The 18,004-nt window shown below is 44.5% G+C and overlaps 1 protein-coding gene across 5 annotated transcripts in view; it reads left to right on the top strand.

Moving 5' to 3' along the window:
* The window catches only part of PTPRG (protein tyrosine phosphatase receptor type G), a 707,992-nt gene that overhangs the window by 535,709 nt on the left and 154,279 nt on the right, over positions 1 to 18,004 (top strand). For all 5 annotated transcript variants that reach the window (XM_047690530.1, XM_047690520.1, XM_047690539.1 and 2 more), the window contains one exon: positions 6,397 to 6,463. In XM_047690530.1, coding sequence (XP_047546486.1) covers positions 6,397 to 6,463 — 67 coding nt within the window. The remainder of the gene's footprint in view (positions 1 to 6,396; positions 6,464 to 18,004) is intronic.

Genomic DNA, 18,004 nt, shown 5'->3' with positions numbered 1-18,004 from the left:
TAAAGGCTTCCCCACTACCTTCTTGGCTCTGAAACACAATGCATTAAAAAGACAAAGAAGGACAAAAATCACCATGTGGAAGTTCCATTTGTCAGGTGCCCCAGATTGCCCGTTTTCTTTTGCTCTCTCTCCTGCCTTGACTTTGAAATTGAGTTTTTCAGTGAGTCCAAAGCCAGAGGAAATGGCATTGTCTACTCAGTCCAGGACAGTTTGATCCTCATGAAAAGGAGAAATTGCCTGTATTGACAATAGGCAAGGCTTCTGGCTGGCAAGATCCGCGGTAGTGCAGATTTGCTACTGGGCCTCACTGTCCCCCTGCTGGGTTGGTTTTCCCAGTAATAGACTCCTCTGAGCCAAGTCTGATAATTAAGTGGTAAATACTCTGGTGGGTAGGAGTGGTGGGGGCAGAGGGATAGAGAAGGTCAGTTTAAGTAGACCAAGAGCATTATATTCCTTTCCTCCTTGGCCTTCTCTGGCCATGCATCTCAATTCCCTGGAGATGGATAACTTGAGAATGTACTAGTTTCCACTAATATTATGAATTAACAGTAAGTAAGCTGTGTCAATGCTCCAGCTCAATTGGGAGGGGGGGAGGGTGAAGTCTATTAACATTTATAATTATGTTGCCTTTTCATATTAATCCCTTCCCATGGCTGAGGAATTAGGATTTTTCTCATCTGTTGATGGAAACCAGTCCCAAGAGGGTGTCCCGTTAAGTACCAGAAAATTGATGATGATACAGGGCCATACCCTTCCTCCCTAACCCCGCACCCCACAACACACACAGGAGCTCTTACCAGTCTTGTGAGATGCATCTGTGATATTCTACATATCTATGAGATTAGGCTTTAAGTAGGATTCTGGAAACCTATTACTCAAGTTAAACCAAGCCTCCTGGCCAGGAGTCCACCCTTGGTGACTTGCCTTTAGCTGACTGGGGAGACTAAAATCCCTCCTTCTATGAAAGGCCCTATAGCTTCACAGAGCTCCTTTTCCCTCTGCCATGCCTCATTCTGAATTGGGTGTCCAATTTCTCTCTGACTTTTTTGGAGGTACCAAATGCACCAAGACCTTTTGTAATCCCATGGCAGCAGAGAGCATCAGGAAACAACAGAAAACATCAGTAGGATGTCAGAAGAGAAAAAAAGAAATTTCTCCCATCAGAAATGGAGGCTGTAGGCTGTACATGAAAAAAAGCAGTGTTTGTGAGTATGGACTTTCCTTATGGGAAGTCAGGAGAAGAACGATGTTCTCATTGTGGATCAGGTGTTAGTTAGTGGTTTGATGCTATGCTTGTCTCCTTGAACATAGACACATTTCCTAAATTACTGGCCAGTGTTTAATTTATTAATAAAGAAATCTGGTCTGTGTTCTGTCTCTGGGTCACACCTAGCCGAAATGCAGTTTGTGACCATAGCCAAGTTATGAAGGGTTTGAGCCAGGAAGCTCTTGACGGCAGCTTGAACCAAAATGTGGTGAGTGGAGGTCAGAATGAAAGAAGGTGGGACCTCCTTGCTACATGGCTCTTTAGGTAGGTAAGAGCCGTGGGAAGAAGAGGAGAATCAGATCTGAAATCAGATCTCCTGAGAAGTGCCTGCCCTTACCCTGATCAGAGGACACAGTTACCCACTAAGCTTCAGAGGGGATGGATCTTCGCCTCTGCAGTTCAGGAAGGCCATGTGGGGACTCGGGTCCTGCTGTTCATCACTTTCCTTCACAGGCATGGTTTAATGGTGTAGCCATTCACTCCCAGCAGGCATAAATCCTTTTTCCCACAAGAGGATATTGGCTGGATGTTACATTTATAGGACTAAAGGAGCAGCTGGCGATGTCGGATTCAAGGCAAGTAGGTTGTCTTGGCCATCCTAGTTAGCAGATGGCCAGGACTTGATAGATGGAAGATTATCAGGATCCAAGTCAAGGGCCAAATGGCACGGTGGACTGGAAAAGTAGATGGAGGCAGATATCTGAATGCAGACGCATACAGTCTGCCGGGGCCTCTCTGCTTCCGTTTCATCTTGCATCCAGCAGGAGAGACCACAGCTCCTCCTAAGGGCCTGGATTCCAGACACAGCTCTAGACATGATGGATAATGCAGTTATGAAACTGATAGTTGGTTCAGTCCTTAACATGGTCTATTTTTTGGAAAGAGAATGTTATGAAGATTAGATTTCATCAGGCATTCCTATGAATCTGGCCTTTTGCCCAAAGCTACGTGTCAGAGTTTCCTGTATTGCTAATGTCTCTGTGTAGTTTGTTATATCTAAAGACAACTTAAAGGCTTTAATTCAGAGCCCTCTGTCACGGGCATGCTGTCCTTTTGAAGATGACTAATGCCAGGAAAGCTGCTCCGAAATGGAAGGGCCAGGAGCTAAGTTTTGCTGTTATAGCACAGACCGCTAGGTGGGGGGGGGGGGGGGGGTCCCATTTCTTCAAGGCCATTTTAAGCTCATTTGTGCAATTGCCACCTTCTCAGTATTACTGTGTAACTCCTTTGATCTCAGAGTGGAAGGTGGCAAATTTCAAGAGCCAGGAAAGCTCCTCGTCTGGCTTTAAAAGGAGCAGCATATTACAAAACTGAGTGGATGTCAAATAACAAAACATAAGTTTGGATCTTTTGAAATGTGAGCTCAAGTAGGTATCACGTTTAGAGCCGAGTACATTGAGAAGTTCAGGGATGAAATTGCTGTTGTTTGACATTCATTGAAATGTGACTGTTTGGGTCAGGTTGTTGCCCAGTCACCTCCGTCCCTCTTGAATGCTGCATTTGGGTTCAGCAGGACACCCCAGCTTTGCACATGTAATCCTCAGGACGGCGTGGCGAAATCATGGCCCCATTTTACAGGTGAGGACACTGAAGCTGTAAGGTTCGTCCCTGACTCAGAATTTCATTTTCACCCCCACCTTGGCCCTCTCTACTCTGGATGGAGACCAGAATGTAAATACGGGTTGTGCTCAAACAGCCTTCTTCACTGTAGGCATATTTCAAAGCTGTCCAAATTGCTTAGCTTATGTTCATGATTTTTTTTTTAAAGTGGCAAATTGATTGAAAACAGTAAATGGAAAGGATTTATCAGTGAGGGTTGTGCCTTTACTGGAACAAACCCACTTATTAGCATGCTATTTGGATACTCACCCTGAGTTTTGGAACCAAGACACAGACTGGAGAGTAAGCTCAGTATTATTAGTGAGTTTCTTGGACCAGCCAATAATCTCTGTTATTTTCTCCCCTTCTCCTGATACATCTTCTCAATCCCAGCCATGGAAACTAGCCACGAGGGGTTGTGGAGGTGAATGGGCTTTGTAGAAGGTGTTTTCATGTATGGACTTGCTTAGAGTCTGGGGTCAGGCTCTTAAGCTTTAATAAGACCAGACCTGAGGAATCAGACATGGAGATACTGTAGCCAGAGGTGGTCAGAAAGTAAACCTGGATTAGTTTGCCTGGTTATTTTCCTCTCACATGTGATCGGTGGGCATAAGTCATGGGAGGTTAGGGACATTTTCTTTGAGTTTTCTCATCATCAAATAAGACTGAATACATTAAAGGGTCCCCCTGATTAGAAAATATCCGCAATTGGGATTGGAAATTAAAGTATCTGTGAAATACTTCCATGGTAGAGGAGGGGTAATATGGTTTTTGCGAAACACATGATTAATTGGGTTGATAGCAAATGCTGTGTCTTGGTATGTGGACTCTCACTGAGAAACCGTTATGACAAATCATAAGCAAAAATTATTGGCATCATAATCTGTCCCCAGTCTTCCACTTCTACACATTCTAGAAACTCTACAGGTAAACTTTATGCTGTAACAAATGATCCAAATTAGTTAACGCAACAATTACTGCTTTGTGACTGTAGGTTCGATGGTCAGTTCTTCTGATTGGGACCAGTTTGAGTGGTCTCTGCAGACTTGGGGTAGTTCTTCTGAGGCGGGTGAGTCTGGAATGACCTCAGCTGGGACTGCCTGTCTGTTCCATATCATCTCCCCGTCCAGGGGGCTAGCCTGGGATTCTCAGGGTGGTCTCAGAATTTCAAAGAGTAACAAGAGAGGATAAACCTCTGCTAGGCAGGCCTTTGTAAACTGTTCCCTACGTCATGTTTGCTAATGTCCCACTGGCCAAAGCAAGTCATGTGGTCAAACCCAGTTTCAAAGAGGGGAGCCATTGATCTACATTCTTGATGGGAAGAGTAGCTGAGTCAAATCGAAGAGGTGCGTGTGACGGGGAGGGCGGGAGTTTGTGGCTCTTTTGCCATTTCCCACAGATGTGAGAGTAACTACAGGTGGTTGAACTGGCCTAAACTTCTCTGCCTGACTGAATCTGGAGAAGGAAGACCACGTTTTTGTCTCTGACTTCAATGTGATATGGGATATTTCTCTCAGCTCTTACTTTATTCTTTCACTTTGGAAACTTGGCCACATTGGTAGACTCACTTATCTTGCATTCTTAAGTTGTGATTTCATTTTTGATCGTGTTTTTAAAATGTTGGTAAGTATTTGCTATGGTAAATATGATTGTTTCATTTTGGTGTATTTTTTGTGATTATTTGCCTTTGAGGAATGTTTAGTGCTCCTCCAGTACATTAAAGCCCTGGCTAGGGCTTCCTGTCAGGCAATTTGGAGGTATGCCAGTGCCAACTCCCAGAATTCCAACTTGGTGATCTGATACATACACAGTTCCTAGTCACTTACCCTTTTTAAAGTACCTGTGGTGTTTACGACGTAATACCAAATTCCACCTCACTGTATTAGTCTGTAAACGTAACACCATACATAATGTGTCTGTGTATATTTATTCAAACCTGTGTTTGAATTTAGTCATAACTCAGGGCTCCAGACATTAATAGGTAATCGCTGTGACCTCATAGAGCATGTAACCCGAATTTCTCAACCTCAGCTTCTGCCCCATTGACACCTTGGGCCAGATAATTTGTTGCCGTGGGGAGCTATTCTGAACATTATGGAATTTTTAGCAGCAACTCTGCCTCTATCCTTGTGATGCTAGTAGCCCCTCCCCCTTCAACCCTACTTATGACAGCCAACAATGTTTGCAGTCATGGCCTAATGTCCCGTGGATGGGGGTGGGGAGTGGGAGATAGGTAAAATCCGTCTGCAGTTGAGAACCACTACTCTGACTTGGAGATGCTGAAGCAGAAAAGAGAAAGAAATGCATGAAGTGTGGGTATTGTCGGAGAGCAAACTAGGAGCAGAACCCAATGGACCATTTGTAAGGGACAGAAGGAATATGGAAAATTTTTAGTTACCTTCAAATTTTCACCTAAGATGGCTCTGAATTAACTAGGAGATATCAAGTTGGGTCTTGCTACGTGCTGAAAGGTTCACCAATATCTCAACTTCATTAAGTTAAAAATGGATTAAATAGAAATACTACTTCTGAAAAAAAAATTCAGGAGATATGCTGACCACAGAGAATAGATTTTGAGAAACTATTTGGGAAGAGTCAGTCATCCACAAAAGTAGAGAAAATTATATCAAGACCCACTCGATACGCATCATTTAAGGTCATAAATGATGGAATGAGTGTCAGTCTCCCTGCATCTATGCCTTGCTTGCTTCCTGAATGGCTCTCCACTCTTGGATTATTTTGGACTAAAATCTAGATATCGTTTCATTTCATTTGTAAATATTTCAATAATGTGTCTGAAAGAAAGTACCTCAATACCAAAATCACAGTATGCTGGTGGAATTATAGCCTTCTGGAAGGGGCACAGATGAGAATTTGTGCTGAGTAATATTAGCAAGTTAGGGAAAGAATAGGTAAGAGGCTTGACTTCTGGGGGAATTAAAAACCCCAGGGAGAAATGAAGTTGGGAGACACTGTCTCTTCAGGCTCCCCTCCTGTTGTGTCCTCCCCTCTCTTGCTTTGAGTCTTAGAGATTCCTCTTTTAGTATGAGGTAAAGCACAGGAGACTGGGAGCCTAAGAAAGAAGAGGAGGCTGGTAGGGCACAGATCCATTTTCTAAGAAGGAGAGGAAAAAAAACACATCACAAGAAAGTATTGAAATATTCAGTCAATGATGGATTACTCTTTGATGACTTTCAATGACTTTTTAGCAGATCCAGGTGTACTTTTAATAAAACAAAAGCGAAAGAAAAGTCTTACAGTTGCTTTTTAAGATTTTACTGGGACTGTGGTATTTCTCTCCCGTTCTGATATATTCTGAGAAGTTTCTTTCTTTTGATTTAGACTTCCTCCCTTGATTTCATGATGTCATAAATCTTTTGTGTTTGGTGAGAGCCGTGGTCTATGTAAGACCTACAAGGCCCACTAGATAACATCTATTTCCACCCCCCCTTCTCTTCGCAAGATTAAACTGAGGCTGTTGTGTCTGATGCCAGAACAGATTTAACCAATCATGTTTCCTTTACATGTAGGTCAGTCCAAGGGACAATTCCGCACTGGATCCTATTATCCATGGGTTGAAGGGCGTCGTACATCATGGTAAGTAAGCCACGTATGCTTCTTTTTACTGGGATGTGAACAGCTAAGGTCTTTACCTAAAGGAATGGGGTTATCTTGTAGAGGACAGAGGGTGACACCCATGCTTCACCCACTGATGTTGAAGGGCATGAGAGCCATTATTTGATGGGTAAAGAGCACGCCCATTTATTACCTGCAAAGGGATCTGGGTTAACAGTAAGCAATTTGTTTCTCTTCAGGTACCACTTTGAATGCATACGTTATCAATCAAAACACCCAAAGAGCCACCATTGTTATGCGCCGAACCTGCCACTGTCTCATGTCTCCCTTAAAAATATTCTTCTTTCGTGTATCTTTGCATTAATAAATTTCTTGATTTGCCTCTCAGATTTTGGGGGAAAAAATTTTAAGTAGCTGTGACAAGTCATTAAACTTGGCTGCATGTGAGCAAGCATCACCAGCTCCTAGCATGGAAAAAGCTAGGCCGTGTGCTGTGTAGCAGGCGTCGTATCCCCAGGCATAAAACTGTGAGATAAAGTAAGATAAATGGGTTCTGTCTTTCCCAACTGGTTTTTATTGGAGGAATTTCCCTGCAACTTTATTATCAGTGACGCATCATTACCTATGACATCAGGATCCTCTGATTTCAAAAGTACCCTTGTCGCAGGGAGGTGCAGAGTCTTAGAGGTAATGTAATGATTTGCGAAGTTTTAATCATCTAATTAGAATTCCAAAGACATTGACAGAAATAGCATTAGTAACCATAATAAATCTCCCCTTCATCTCCACAGCTGTGATAAAACATCTTCACACCTTTCTGGGAGGATTGTCTTTCCACATTAGCCGACTCGGCAGAGCTTCCCAGACCTCTTCCCCCATTTCTCTCAGGGAAGCTAAAACCAGTTGTCAGCGTGCAGTGGAAGTGAGTAGGATTTGGGATGTAACTTGTCCTGCTCTTAGAACCATTCAGTCGTGCGGCAGGTAACAGTAATACAGTGAGTAAAAATAGGAAGATGGTGTGGCCGAAGACACCCACCTAGAGGTTTTCATGGGTGGCAGGTTTCCACGGCTTCCTCTCAGTTTCAGTTTGTATCTCAAAGCGAAGGCCTCACGCAGAGCTGGATTAGGCTGTGTGGCCAGAGAACAGGGCACCTTTACCCAAACTGTTTCTGCCTGAACGTTTGTGCTTTGCTGTGGTAACAGCAGGGGTGGTTTTGGACAGTAAGCACATTCGCTTTGTACTCTGGGCAGCCTCGAAAGTGCAAAGCAAGCTGGTATGGGGGCAACACGTTGTGCATTCTGAGCTCCTTTCCCAGAAGATCCCCTTGGGTACCGAGTCGGTCAAACTCCTTCCAGAAATTCATAGTGTAGACTGAGTTTGGGGACTTGAAATGTAGTAAATGTTGAATAGATCTTCCTTCCCCACGAACTTTTCGTCCTGTTTAAAAACAAACACACTGGCGCCTGGGTGGCTCAGTTGGTTAAGCCACTGCCTTCAGCTCGGGTCATGATCCTAGGGTCCTTGGATCGAGTCCAGCATCGGGCTCCTTGCTCTCAGCGGGGAGCCTGCTTCCCCCCCTTCCCTCTGCCTGCCTCTCTGCCTGCTTGTGCTCTTTCTGACAAATAAATAAAATCTTTATAAAATATAATAAAAACAGGGGCGCATGGGTGGCTCACTGGGTTAAGCCTCTGCCTTCGGCTCAGGTCATGATCTCAGGGTCCTGGGATCGAGCCCCACATCGGGCTCTCTGCTCAGCAGGGAGCCTGCTTTCCCCTGTCTCTCTCTCTCTGCCTGCTGCTCCGCCTATTTGTGATCTCTGTCTGTCAAATAAATAAATAAAATCTTTAAACATATATATATATATATAATAAAAACAAACACACCATGGAGAGTTCTAGAATCTTCGAAATAGGTACCAATTCTTTGGTCTGCGAGGAAGCATTCCACCAGCTATGGCATTTAAGTAGATCTGTGTGTTCTTATCTCCACAATTATAATTGAAGGAAATCCCATATGTTAAAAGTAAGCAGAAGCTTCTACTAGCTCCCAGATCCCAAAGTCTCTGTAAACTCACTGGGTTGTCATCATTTAGTTCATGCGATCTGTGCTAGCATAATCGTGTTATCCTTGCTCATTATCTACAGAGCAAGGCTGTTCTGTGTACGCTCTTCTATGTTTACTGGCACAGGGAGGGTGGCAGAGATGTCCTGGGATGTGGTTTCAACACTACTTCCTAGTGGAGAAGTCAGAGGAGACCTATCAGAAATAATTCCCTGCAAAAGGGAGTTTACTTACTTAGACAGCAAAAAAGAGTGGCAGGCCCCCTGTGTGTGATTGAGAGACGCAGGGAGGTGTCTGGAAGGGAGGTGAGGTGAGGTGAGGGGCTGCCCTTCTTTTCCTCCAGCCTGCCTGGAATGCTGTCGACACCTCCCAGCTTTTGCATTTGTTGTTTCTGCGGCTTCTGTCCAGAAGGTTCTTGCCTCAGCTCATCACAAGGGTGTCTCCCTTTATCATTTTAGATCTCAGTTCAGATTTGAGCCTCCTCAGACAGTTCTTTATTATCCTGTCAAATGCCCCACCCGCTCCCCACTCCCGTGGTTCCCTGTCACGTCATCCTAAGTTACTTTCTTCAAACACCTGAAAAGTATCTGAAATAACTGTGTGTTTTATTTACTCATGTGTTACCTACTAAACCATCAGCTTCGTGAGGGCAAGACCTCCTGCATGTGTGGCCAATGACAGATGCTCTGTAAATGTTAGCCAAGTCAGTGAGTCAGATAAACCAACAAATAAGTGAAAATACAAAACTGGGAGAAGAGGAGGAGAAACCAAAGGCCGCTTGAGTTTTGCTTTGACTGGGAAGAGAAGGGAATATGAGAACATCTTGGAAACCTGACTTTGTCCCCGTCCCCAGTTCTCAGGCTGTTGCTGACTTCCATTGTGATAACCGTCCTCTCTTTCGTCGTTCTTCCAACAGAGAGTGAACATTTGAAATGGCTAAAACAACTTTTGTTGGAACTAGAAGCATCTTCAAGTTGAAGGTCCTGTGAGGGAATTGAATGATCTGTTAATTTGATGGGACATAAATAATCGTGCCCTTCACAGAATCTCTGGCTTGGAAATGATGATAGAAATGTGTAAAAAGGAGAAATCAATATGGCTTTCTGTTACAGTTCAGAATTGGTTTTATTTCGTCAGCTCTGGGAGCCATATCTTAGAATATTAATTCCTCATTAAGCGAAAGGTTTTTTTGTTGTTGTTGTTGTTGTTGTTGTTTTTTATTAATAGGAAAAATCTTGCACATTCTTTCAGCAGAAATGACAATGAGAAGTCTGGTCACCCCTGCAGTCGTGCTTGGCATATGGTCGTCAGGGGCCTCTGTGAGGCAGACAGCAAGGTGGGGTTTTCAGTGCGGGTGAATTTGCTGGCAGAGAGGGCTAAAGAGGAAAGGAAAGAAGCAGAACCATGTGGGGACAGGGTCAGCACTGCAGTACAGATCTGATATCTCCGAATGGGGAAGCAATCTAGGAGGACTGCCTGAAGGCAGCTCTCAGAATGTCCTGGCCAGGTCCCTGAAGCACCTCAGGGCCAAAGCAGCCTGTGAGAGGTGTCCTATGTTGGGTTCCCCTGCCATGTGGAGTCACCAGCTAGAGCGTCCCATCAAGACCAGACACCATGAGAACACTGGGTTCAGCCTTGAAGGGGCAGAAGCTATCGGCTGGCTGTTAACCTGGCTCCTCGTGACAGCTTGTCTCTGGAAGGAAGATCTTGGGCATGTACCTCCCTTGGCTGGCATGGAGGTTCCTATCTTCCTTCCTAATCCCATTTCCAAAGAGGTTTTTATTGGGTCCCCTCACTCTTAAAATGCCCACAGATTCTTAGAAGCAGTGCTTGGTCCTCTCATGCATATTTAGTAAGTGCCTCATCAAGGCAGACCACGAAGCTAGGCAGACGGAGCACACAGCAGACCTAGAGCTGCCCTCCTCGCATTTATAAAGTCTCTGGGGACACACACAGTTAAGCATTGCCATTGTGATAAGGAATGGGGAACAGCAGGTTTAACTCAGACTGGGGCGGTGTGGAGGCAGCACCACAGGCAAGGTGACCACTGGGACCTCCAGAGTGCGTAGAGACCATGCAGGAGGAGAAGTGAGGGGTCAGGGTTTCAGGCAGCACCATAGTCGATGGAGGTCTCTGGTGGTGGAAGTGCATGGAGCTTGTCTGAGGCTCTGCACTCGGCAACATGGCGTCTGTGCTGCCGGCGAGAGAGATCTAGAAACCTCCTGGCAAACATGAAGTGTTGTTTCTTATGTGTTCGTGTTCCCATGTAAATTGTGATTTTTACAAACTTGAGAGCCATGAAGAAATATAAATAGAATGGAGAGATGTGATTTACCATTGATTCTGGTCCCATCTATCCATTGAGCGTAGATGGAAGCACTAAAAAGTGTGTCGTCGGCTGTTTTGCTTACACACTCCCAAGACCCACCGTGGAGGAAAGATCTAGGGAGAAACTGAATCCTAGTCATAGCATGGACTTGGTCATTTACAGCACTTTTTGTACTCAGCAACCAGCACTTAGTAGAAGTCACGCCTAATAGAAATACTGGTTCTTTTTTTTTTTTTTAACCTATTTAAGGGGAAAAAAGGGAAAAAACTCAACTTGTATGTACATTGGTATAGAAATACAACCATCCCTGACAGCTAGTTTTACCTAACTGACCGATGCTCAGAAATGTATGTTATATCCTATGTCAATTAAAAAGTTTGTTTGTTTGTTTTACTTTCACATTTTTGGATTACCTGCTTTTCCTTTCTTTTTTTATAATATCCATCCAAAGAAAATCTAGCAGGCTGTTTGTGTTCGTATTCTAAAGTATCATGAAAATGCATCAAAACCCGAACCACTCCTTCTTGTCCATCATCTAAGAGAGATCTGTTTTTTTTTTTTTTAAAGATTTTATTTATTTATTTATTTGACAGAGAGATAGATCACAAGTAGGCAGAGAGGCAGGCAGAGAGAGGGGGAAGCAGGCTCCCCTCCGAGCAGAGAGCCCGATGTGGGGCTCAATCCCAGGACCCTGAGATCATGACCTGAGCCGAAGGCAGAGGCTTAACCCACTGAGCCACCCAGGCACCCCAACCGTTTTTGTATTTTTGCAAGAAAACTTGATAGTAGCAACTGCTTGGATGTTGAGCTTTGACTCCCTGTGTTTTCCCATCCCCCACCATCATCTTCCTTAGTGAGCAGGAACAGTACCTTTCTCCTTCAGAGGAAATGTGAGGGGGGCAGATAGAAATTGCCTCAGACCCCGGTCAGAGCCAGATGGCTCATCCCCTTGTCCTCCCTCCCCAGGTTCTTCCGAGAAGGCTGTCAGTGAAAGTACAAGTAAATAAATGATCACCTGAGAACATCCTGCAATTAAAGAAAGGCACAAGTTTTACAGTGATGGAGGTTGGGGCTGTGTCAGGATCAAAACTCTCTTTGCAGAATAGCTTCCCCGACTGACTCTTTATTCACTTGGGTTCATTTTGGGGGTGTTCATACCCATTTTCTCCCCTGCCCTGGGGCCCTGGGATGCTCATCCACTCACCAGATCTACAGACAAAGTCATGGAATAGCTAGAGTTCAATCCAGGCATTTGACAGAAAGGGGAGAAATAAAGGAAACTTGGGAACGTACGTGACCACCTGGCCAGGCTTTTCCACATGGCGGTAGGCGTTGATGCAGCTGGATCTGCTCTTTTTTTTCCATATTCCACTTGCTAGGGTTAAGGTTCCTATAATCAAGAATAATCTGGAAGAGAATCCAGACCTGGAGTGGTCTGAATTTCTTCTAAAACAGGGGCTAGGCTTTCTCTTACACAGCAGCTGATACATCACTCACCACAGACACTAATTAAAAAGAAGACAGGCCAGGGCATGGTACCATTGGGACCTCAGGACAGCTGCGGTGGGGATGCAGATGGCCCAGCCTCTCAGAAAGCAATGTGGCCATTTCTGCCTATGTCGCACCTCTGCCTTATCCTCTGAGCTGGCAAGTCCACATGTAGGTATGTACCCAAGGGAAATGTCCACAGAAAGATTTGCCCTTGGGAGCTTTGTTTATAATGGCCCCAGAGTGGAACCAATCCAAATGTCCCCCTACACATGCAAGTCGTAGAATAACCAGGCAGTGAAATATTATACAGTAATGAAAAACAATGCGCTCCTACATTTACATGAAAACAGAAGAGCACATACCTCCTACTTCCCTTTCTGTCAAGTTCAAGAACAGACAAAACTCACCTTTGGCCATAAAAGCCGGAATACTGAGGCGGAGGGGTATCGTAAAGGAGAAGAAACATAAGGGAATTTCCTTGGAAGATAAAAATATTACTTATCTTGACCAAGAGGATGATGACATAGGTAATAATATACAAATTCATCCTACTGTCCCCTTAGATTTATACATTCAGTTGTTTGTAAATGAAAGAGTAGCCTATGTATATTGCACAGTGACTTCTCAAAGATAATACACGCATGGCGCTCAAACAGAATCCGGCAGCATGCACCACATAGTCAAATGTTAAAAATCCTGACAGTGTCCAGTGTAAGCAAGGCTGGGAATGCTGGGAACTCTCACACTTTTCTGGAAGCAGTTTGGTAGTATTTAGCCACACTGATTCAGTACTCCAGCTCCCAAGCATGTCCCGCAGAGAACGCAGATAAAAGTGTACCGCGAGATGCGTACAAGAATGTTCATGGCATTGTTTTTCCTAGGGCCTATCTTCAGCAAGCTAGATAAACCCAATGCAGGCCTACAAGAGAACATTTCACCCCGATGGGAAGGGTTGGAATCTTATGCCTCTCCCCAAACCGGGCCACATCTGAGAACCACAAAGTGAAGCAAGAGGCTGAAGAGTGCATAGGGTAGAACACTAAAGGAAAGGCAAAGTCATGATTACTTTCCAAAAGATGGTGGTTACTTCTGGAGGCAGGTTCGGAAAGTGATGAGGCACCTTCCCAGGGAGGGTGGCAGGGGCTTCTCCTGTTCCGGATCACTCCAGGGCTCACTTGAGTATATTTACGTTATCTATTTATGTTTTAGGCATCTTGCTGAAGGTGTGCTAAATTTCACAATCAAAGACAGTCACTAGTTTTAGAAAGTAAGAGATACTGGCGGCACCTGGGTGGCTCAGTGGGTTAAAGCCTCTGCCTTCAGCTCAGGTCATGATCCCAGGGTCCTGGGATCAAGCCCCGAATCAGGCTCTCTGCTCAGCAGGGAGCCTGCTACCTTTCCTCTCTCTATGCCTCCCTCTCTGCCTACTTGTGATCTCTGTCAAATAAATAAATAAAAACTTAAAAAAAAAAAAAAGGAAAGTAAGAGATTCTGACGGTGCTTTCCTCTGGGACACCTCAGGTACTAGGGTGCTTTGCAGCAAGCAAAGAGGAGGATCGACAGCACTTTTTAAAAAACTTTCCACTGTAAGCACCCCTGACAGGCTCTTTGTTTCTCTACAAGTTGATTGCAAGCCAAAGAACGAACTGCGGCTGCCTTGGGATTCTATCATTAGGAGATGACTTTGAGAGCCAATAACTCCTTTGAGAATTGAGAAGAAGGAAATCAGCAACAAGGGGGATGGAGACTCGGGTCTTAGGTCTAAAAACAAAGGCTCCCCATGCTGCTATGTGGGTACACGCTGGCTCTACACCAGGCAAGGGTCTCATTGGCCTGATGGGCACCGCTGAATCCCCAAGAAAGCCTCTGAGACACAGCTCTCATGCCCCCCATTATACAGAAGGGCGTGCAAAGCGAGCCTTGGCTGAAGAAAGGTCTTCATGACTTGAGAGTGGCTCTCATGACTCCCAGACCATCTCCCCCTCTGTTCTCTGCCAGGGTCACAGCATCTGCCTCTGATTGAGGTTCCTCGCATAGACTGTGGAAGGGGCAAGTGAAGAAATACTTAACAGGACCAGAGTCTGTCATCATCACTCTGGCACTACTGAGATTATCCCCGGGGTCTGAGATCTGGACATAAACTCTCTGTCTGAGGCTGACTAAATGGCTCAAGTTCCTGAAAAGTATCTTGCATGAACTTTGGAAGAAAAGGACAAATCCCAGAACAAGGGACTTTTGGGGAAAATTAAACTATTAGGCAGAAATAGTCTGTGTCATGACAATCAGGCAGCAAGAAGATGGCCCAGAGATGTACTGATAGGGCTTGAGATTTGTTCTTACCTGTTTTGTATATGTGAACTTGAAGCTTCTTTAATCAGAGTCTAACCGTTGTCCCCCTATGGAGGGCCTAAGAAGTGATAGGTAAGGTGTTGAGTAAGATGAACAAGCTTTTCCTTGCCTTTAGGAAAATTTTAATATCATGAGAATCCTTTTTTTTTTTTTCTGTCCTTCCCATTCTTGTTGCTGAAGATTAAAAACACTAATATTCTTCACCTGCAGATTAATCTCATGTGTTCACATGAATAAGCAATTAGAACTTTGGAATGAGTTTTCTGAAAAGTCTGTGTTAAGGAATATTTCTAAAGAAATGGAATTTGTTATTTTTCACCTATATTGTGATTCTTAGGAACATTGGTTTCTGCAAGGATTCTGGAACAGTGCTTCAGAGTTCCAACTGTCCTGGTTTTGAATCCTGCACAGATTGCTGCGTCTCTCCGTCCCTCTGGGGTTCCACCTTGTAAAATGGGGGTAAGGAAAGGACCTGCCCCATAGGTATTAATGCTAACTGTATTAGAATAGGGAAAGAACCGAGAAGGAAGGACACCTGGCATGTGTCCACTGTCCTCTACATCGGCAACCAGCGAGTACAATCAGTGATCCAAATCTGGCCTGCTGCCCACTTTTGTAAATAAAGTTTTATTGAAACACAGTCACACTCACCTGTTGACCTATTGCCTATGACTCTTTCTGTACCACAATAGCAGAGTTGAGCAGCCGTAACAGAGATGTTCTCTGGCCTGCAAAGCCTTAAACACTTACTCTCTGGCCCTTTACAGAAAAGGTTTGTCAACCCCGCCTTACCTAAGCAGTAACAATTACAGTAGCTCTGCTAATAGAGTTGCCTTCTCCCGGTGGCCCGTTCACGTGGGGACAATGTAAATACCTATTCGGGCCATTACTTCTTACCATCTGGTAGACTTTACAGAGACGGGTTTCACGTTTTTTTTTTGTTTTGTTTTGTTTTTAAGATTTTATTTATTTATTTCACAGGGAGAGAGAGAGAGAGGAGAGAGCGAGCACAAGTAGGGGGAGTGGCAGAGGGAGAGGGAGTTGATCCCAGGACCCAGGGATCATGACCTGAGCCAAAGACAGACACTTAACCGACCGAGCCACCCAGGAGCCCCTAGAGGAGCTTCACTTTTGATCTTGGCAGAATGACCAGCCAATCTGAATGTGTTTCACCTGAATTAATGAGGGGTGTGTTTTAATGTTTACCTCAGAGAAAGAAATCAAATAATTTTCTCCCTTTTGAATGGTGGAAAATGTTTCAAGTTAGAAATAAAGTCCATACCTCTGCTTTATTACTGAGCAGCCCACTGATAGTTTTGAATGTCTTAACACGTGACAAAATTTCCCCTTTGAAGTTTATGTTCCCAGCGTCGAATTACGTGGAACTTTCCTGAAGTGTGCTATGAATATGTAGTACCTTGGTCTTGGCTAATTCGCTCCCATCTGCTAGGGATCCAGGAAGGGCAGATGCTTATCTGAACACTTTTGATCTCAAAATCTTGGAGAAACAGTCACACTGAAGCCATTTCCACAGTTTCCTGGACTTCGGTGTGTCAGAACTGCCATAGATGTGAGCCATTTGTGTCTCTTCTCTTAGCCAAAGCCAGGAAATGGGATGCTGGGCGGCCTCTATTTTATCACCCATAGTGTTGTGAACAATAATGTTAAGACAGAAAAAGACTTCAAAAGTGATTCCCTTCAGGTCGTCTTTGAGTTTGAGGCCAATTGTCATTTGGCCAGCCTTCTTTGTCACTATTTGATCGTTTGAACAGGATCATGGGAGCCCAAGGAAATGCTTCTCCTGGTCATTTCCATGGGATGTGGAGAGCCAAGAGAGAGATTAAACCATGTCTCCTGTCATCTCCTGCAAGGTGCTCGCTAAAGTGCCTGGGGCTACTTTGTGGGATTTTTCTCACCTTGCTGTATCCATTCCACCTTGGTGTAGGAGAGGCGCTGTGGTGGTGTGGTCGAGGGCGAGGGCACAGGCTCTGGGGGTGAGTACCGGTTCTGCTTTGGACTAGTTGTACAGTCTGCACAAATCACTTAGTATCTCCACTCCATACAGAGGTAATAATAATGCCAACGTTACTGGTTTATCCCAAGGAGGTAGTGACTTCTCGTACCAAATTGTGCCTCGCACATAGTCAGCACTCAGCGTCAGCCGCTGTCGTTGCCACTTTGACTGCCACCCTCCCCATTACTGTTGTTACTTGTTGACGTGCGTCTGGGGAAGGCCGTGTGGTGACAGGAAGTGATTGTGGACCCCTAAGCATTGCCACCGTCACTACCTGACTAGAATGTGTGTTGCTTGAGTTAGTTGAGTCACATAAAATAAAATGAAATGAGGAAGACCATGGTCACCAAGGATTTGGGAGTAGCCAGTCCCTTTGAGATCAGGGAAAAGGATCGGGGGCAAGGAATCAGAAAGTGTGGGAAAGGAAGAAGCAGTAGCCTCTCCTCCACTGGGCTGTGGACCCAGCCCTGCCTGCATGTTCTGTGTGTAAAATCTTAATTAATCCTAGCCAGTAGCACAGATAGGTAGAAATTCTTAATCCTGTGTTACAGAAGGGTGAACTGAGATTCAGAGAGATTGGCTAATTGTCCCAGCTCATGGAGTTGGACAATAATTTGAACCCAAATGTATTAGATTCTGAATCCATTCTCTTACTAGCTCTGCTGGGCCAGGTTCTGTTTCCAGCATTGATTAACATCCTGATTATTGTCCAAACCATCTCATTCTTATGAACCTCAGTTTTTCTTATGTGAGTTAGGTCATTGATCAAGCATCAGAAGGAGGCTAAAAGACTGTGCGTACCCTGTCAGTCATGGCCACCCTGTAAGGAGAAGAGGCAGCAGTGGAACTGTTTGGTGACAACACTGAGTTTTTTCACTATATGTGTCTGTATAAAGTGTCATATTCATTTCCTTAATTGTTGACAAGACCCTGCTCTTTGTGTTTCTTTGGAAGTATTAATGACAATGCAGTTTTATTCAGATGTCAATCCTTAAATTAAAATGCCACATTTGACCAATTGAAGAGACCAGTAAACTCAAGGAGCTTAAATGTCCTTGAACCAGGGTGTAGTGGCTGTTTGATGACCTTGGAGTGCCTCTGTGGGTGCTTGAGTTCAACAATGTTTAATCAGGTAGGCTGTCTCCTAATGAAGCTGCCCTTGCTCAGAACCTGGAATAACACTAGCTGTTCATGTCATAACATGGGCCTGTAGGATTTTCTCCGGACTATGCCTGTCATAAAAACCGAAGGGTAGGAATTTAATTCTCTGCCCACTGGTGGAAAATGTTTCAAAGTAGAAATAAAGTCCATATCTCT

The sequence above is a fragment of the Lutra lutra genome, chromosome 1 (genome assembly GCF_902655055.1).
Source record: "Lutra lutra chromosome 1, mLutLut1.2, whole genome shotgun sequence".
NCBI classification, from domain to species: Eukaryota; Metazoa; Chordata; class Mammalia; order Carnivora; family Mustelidae; genus Lutra; species Lutra lutra.
Note: the sequence above shows the minus strand (reverse complement) of the source record. Positions and strands in the feature narration are given on the sequence as shown.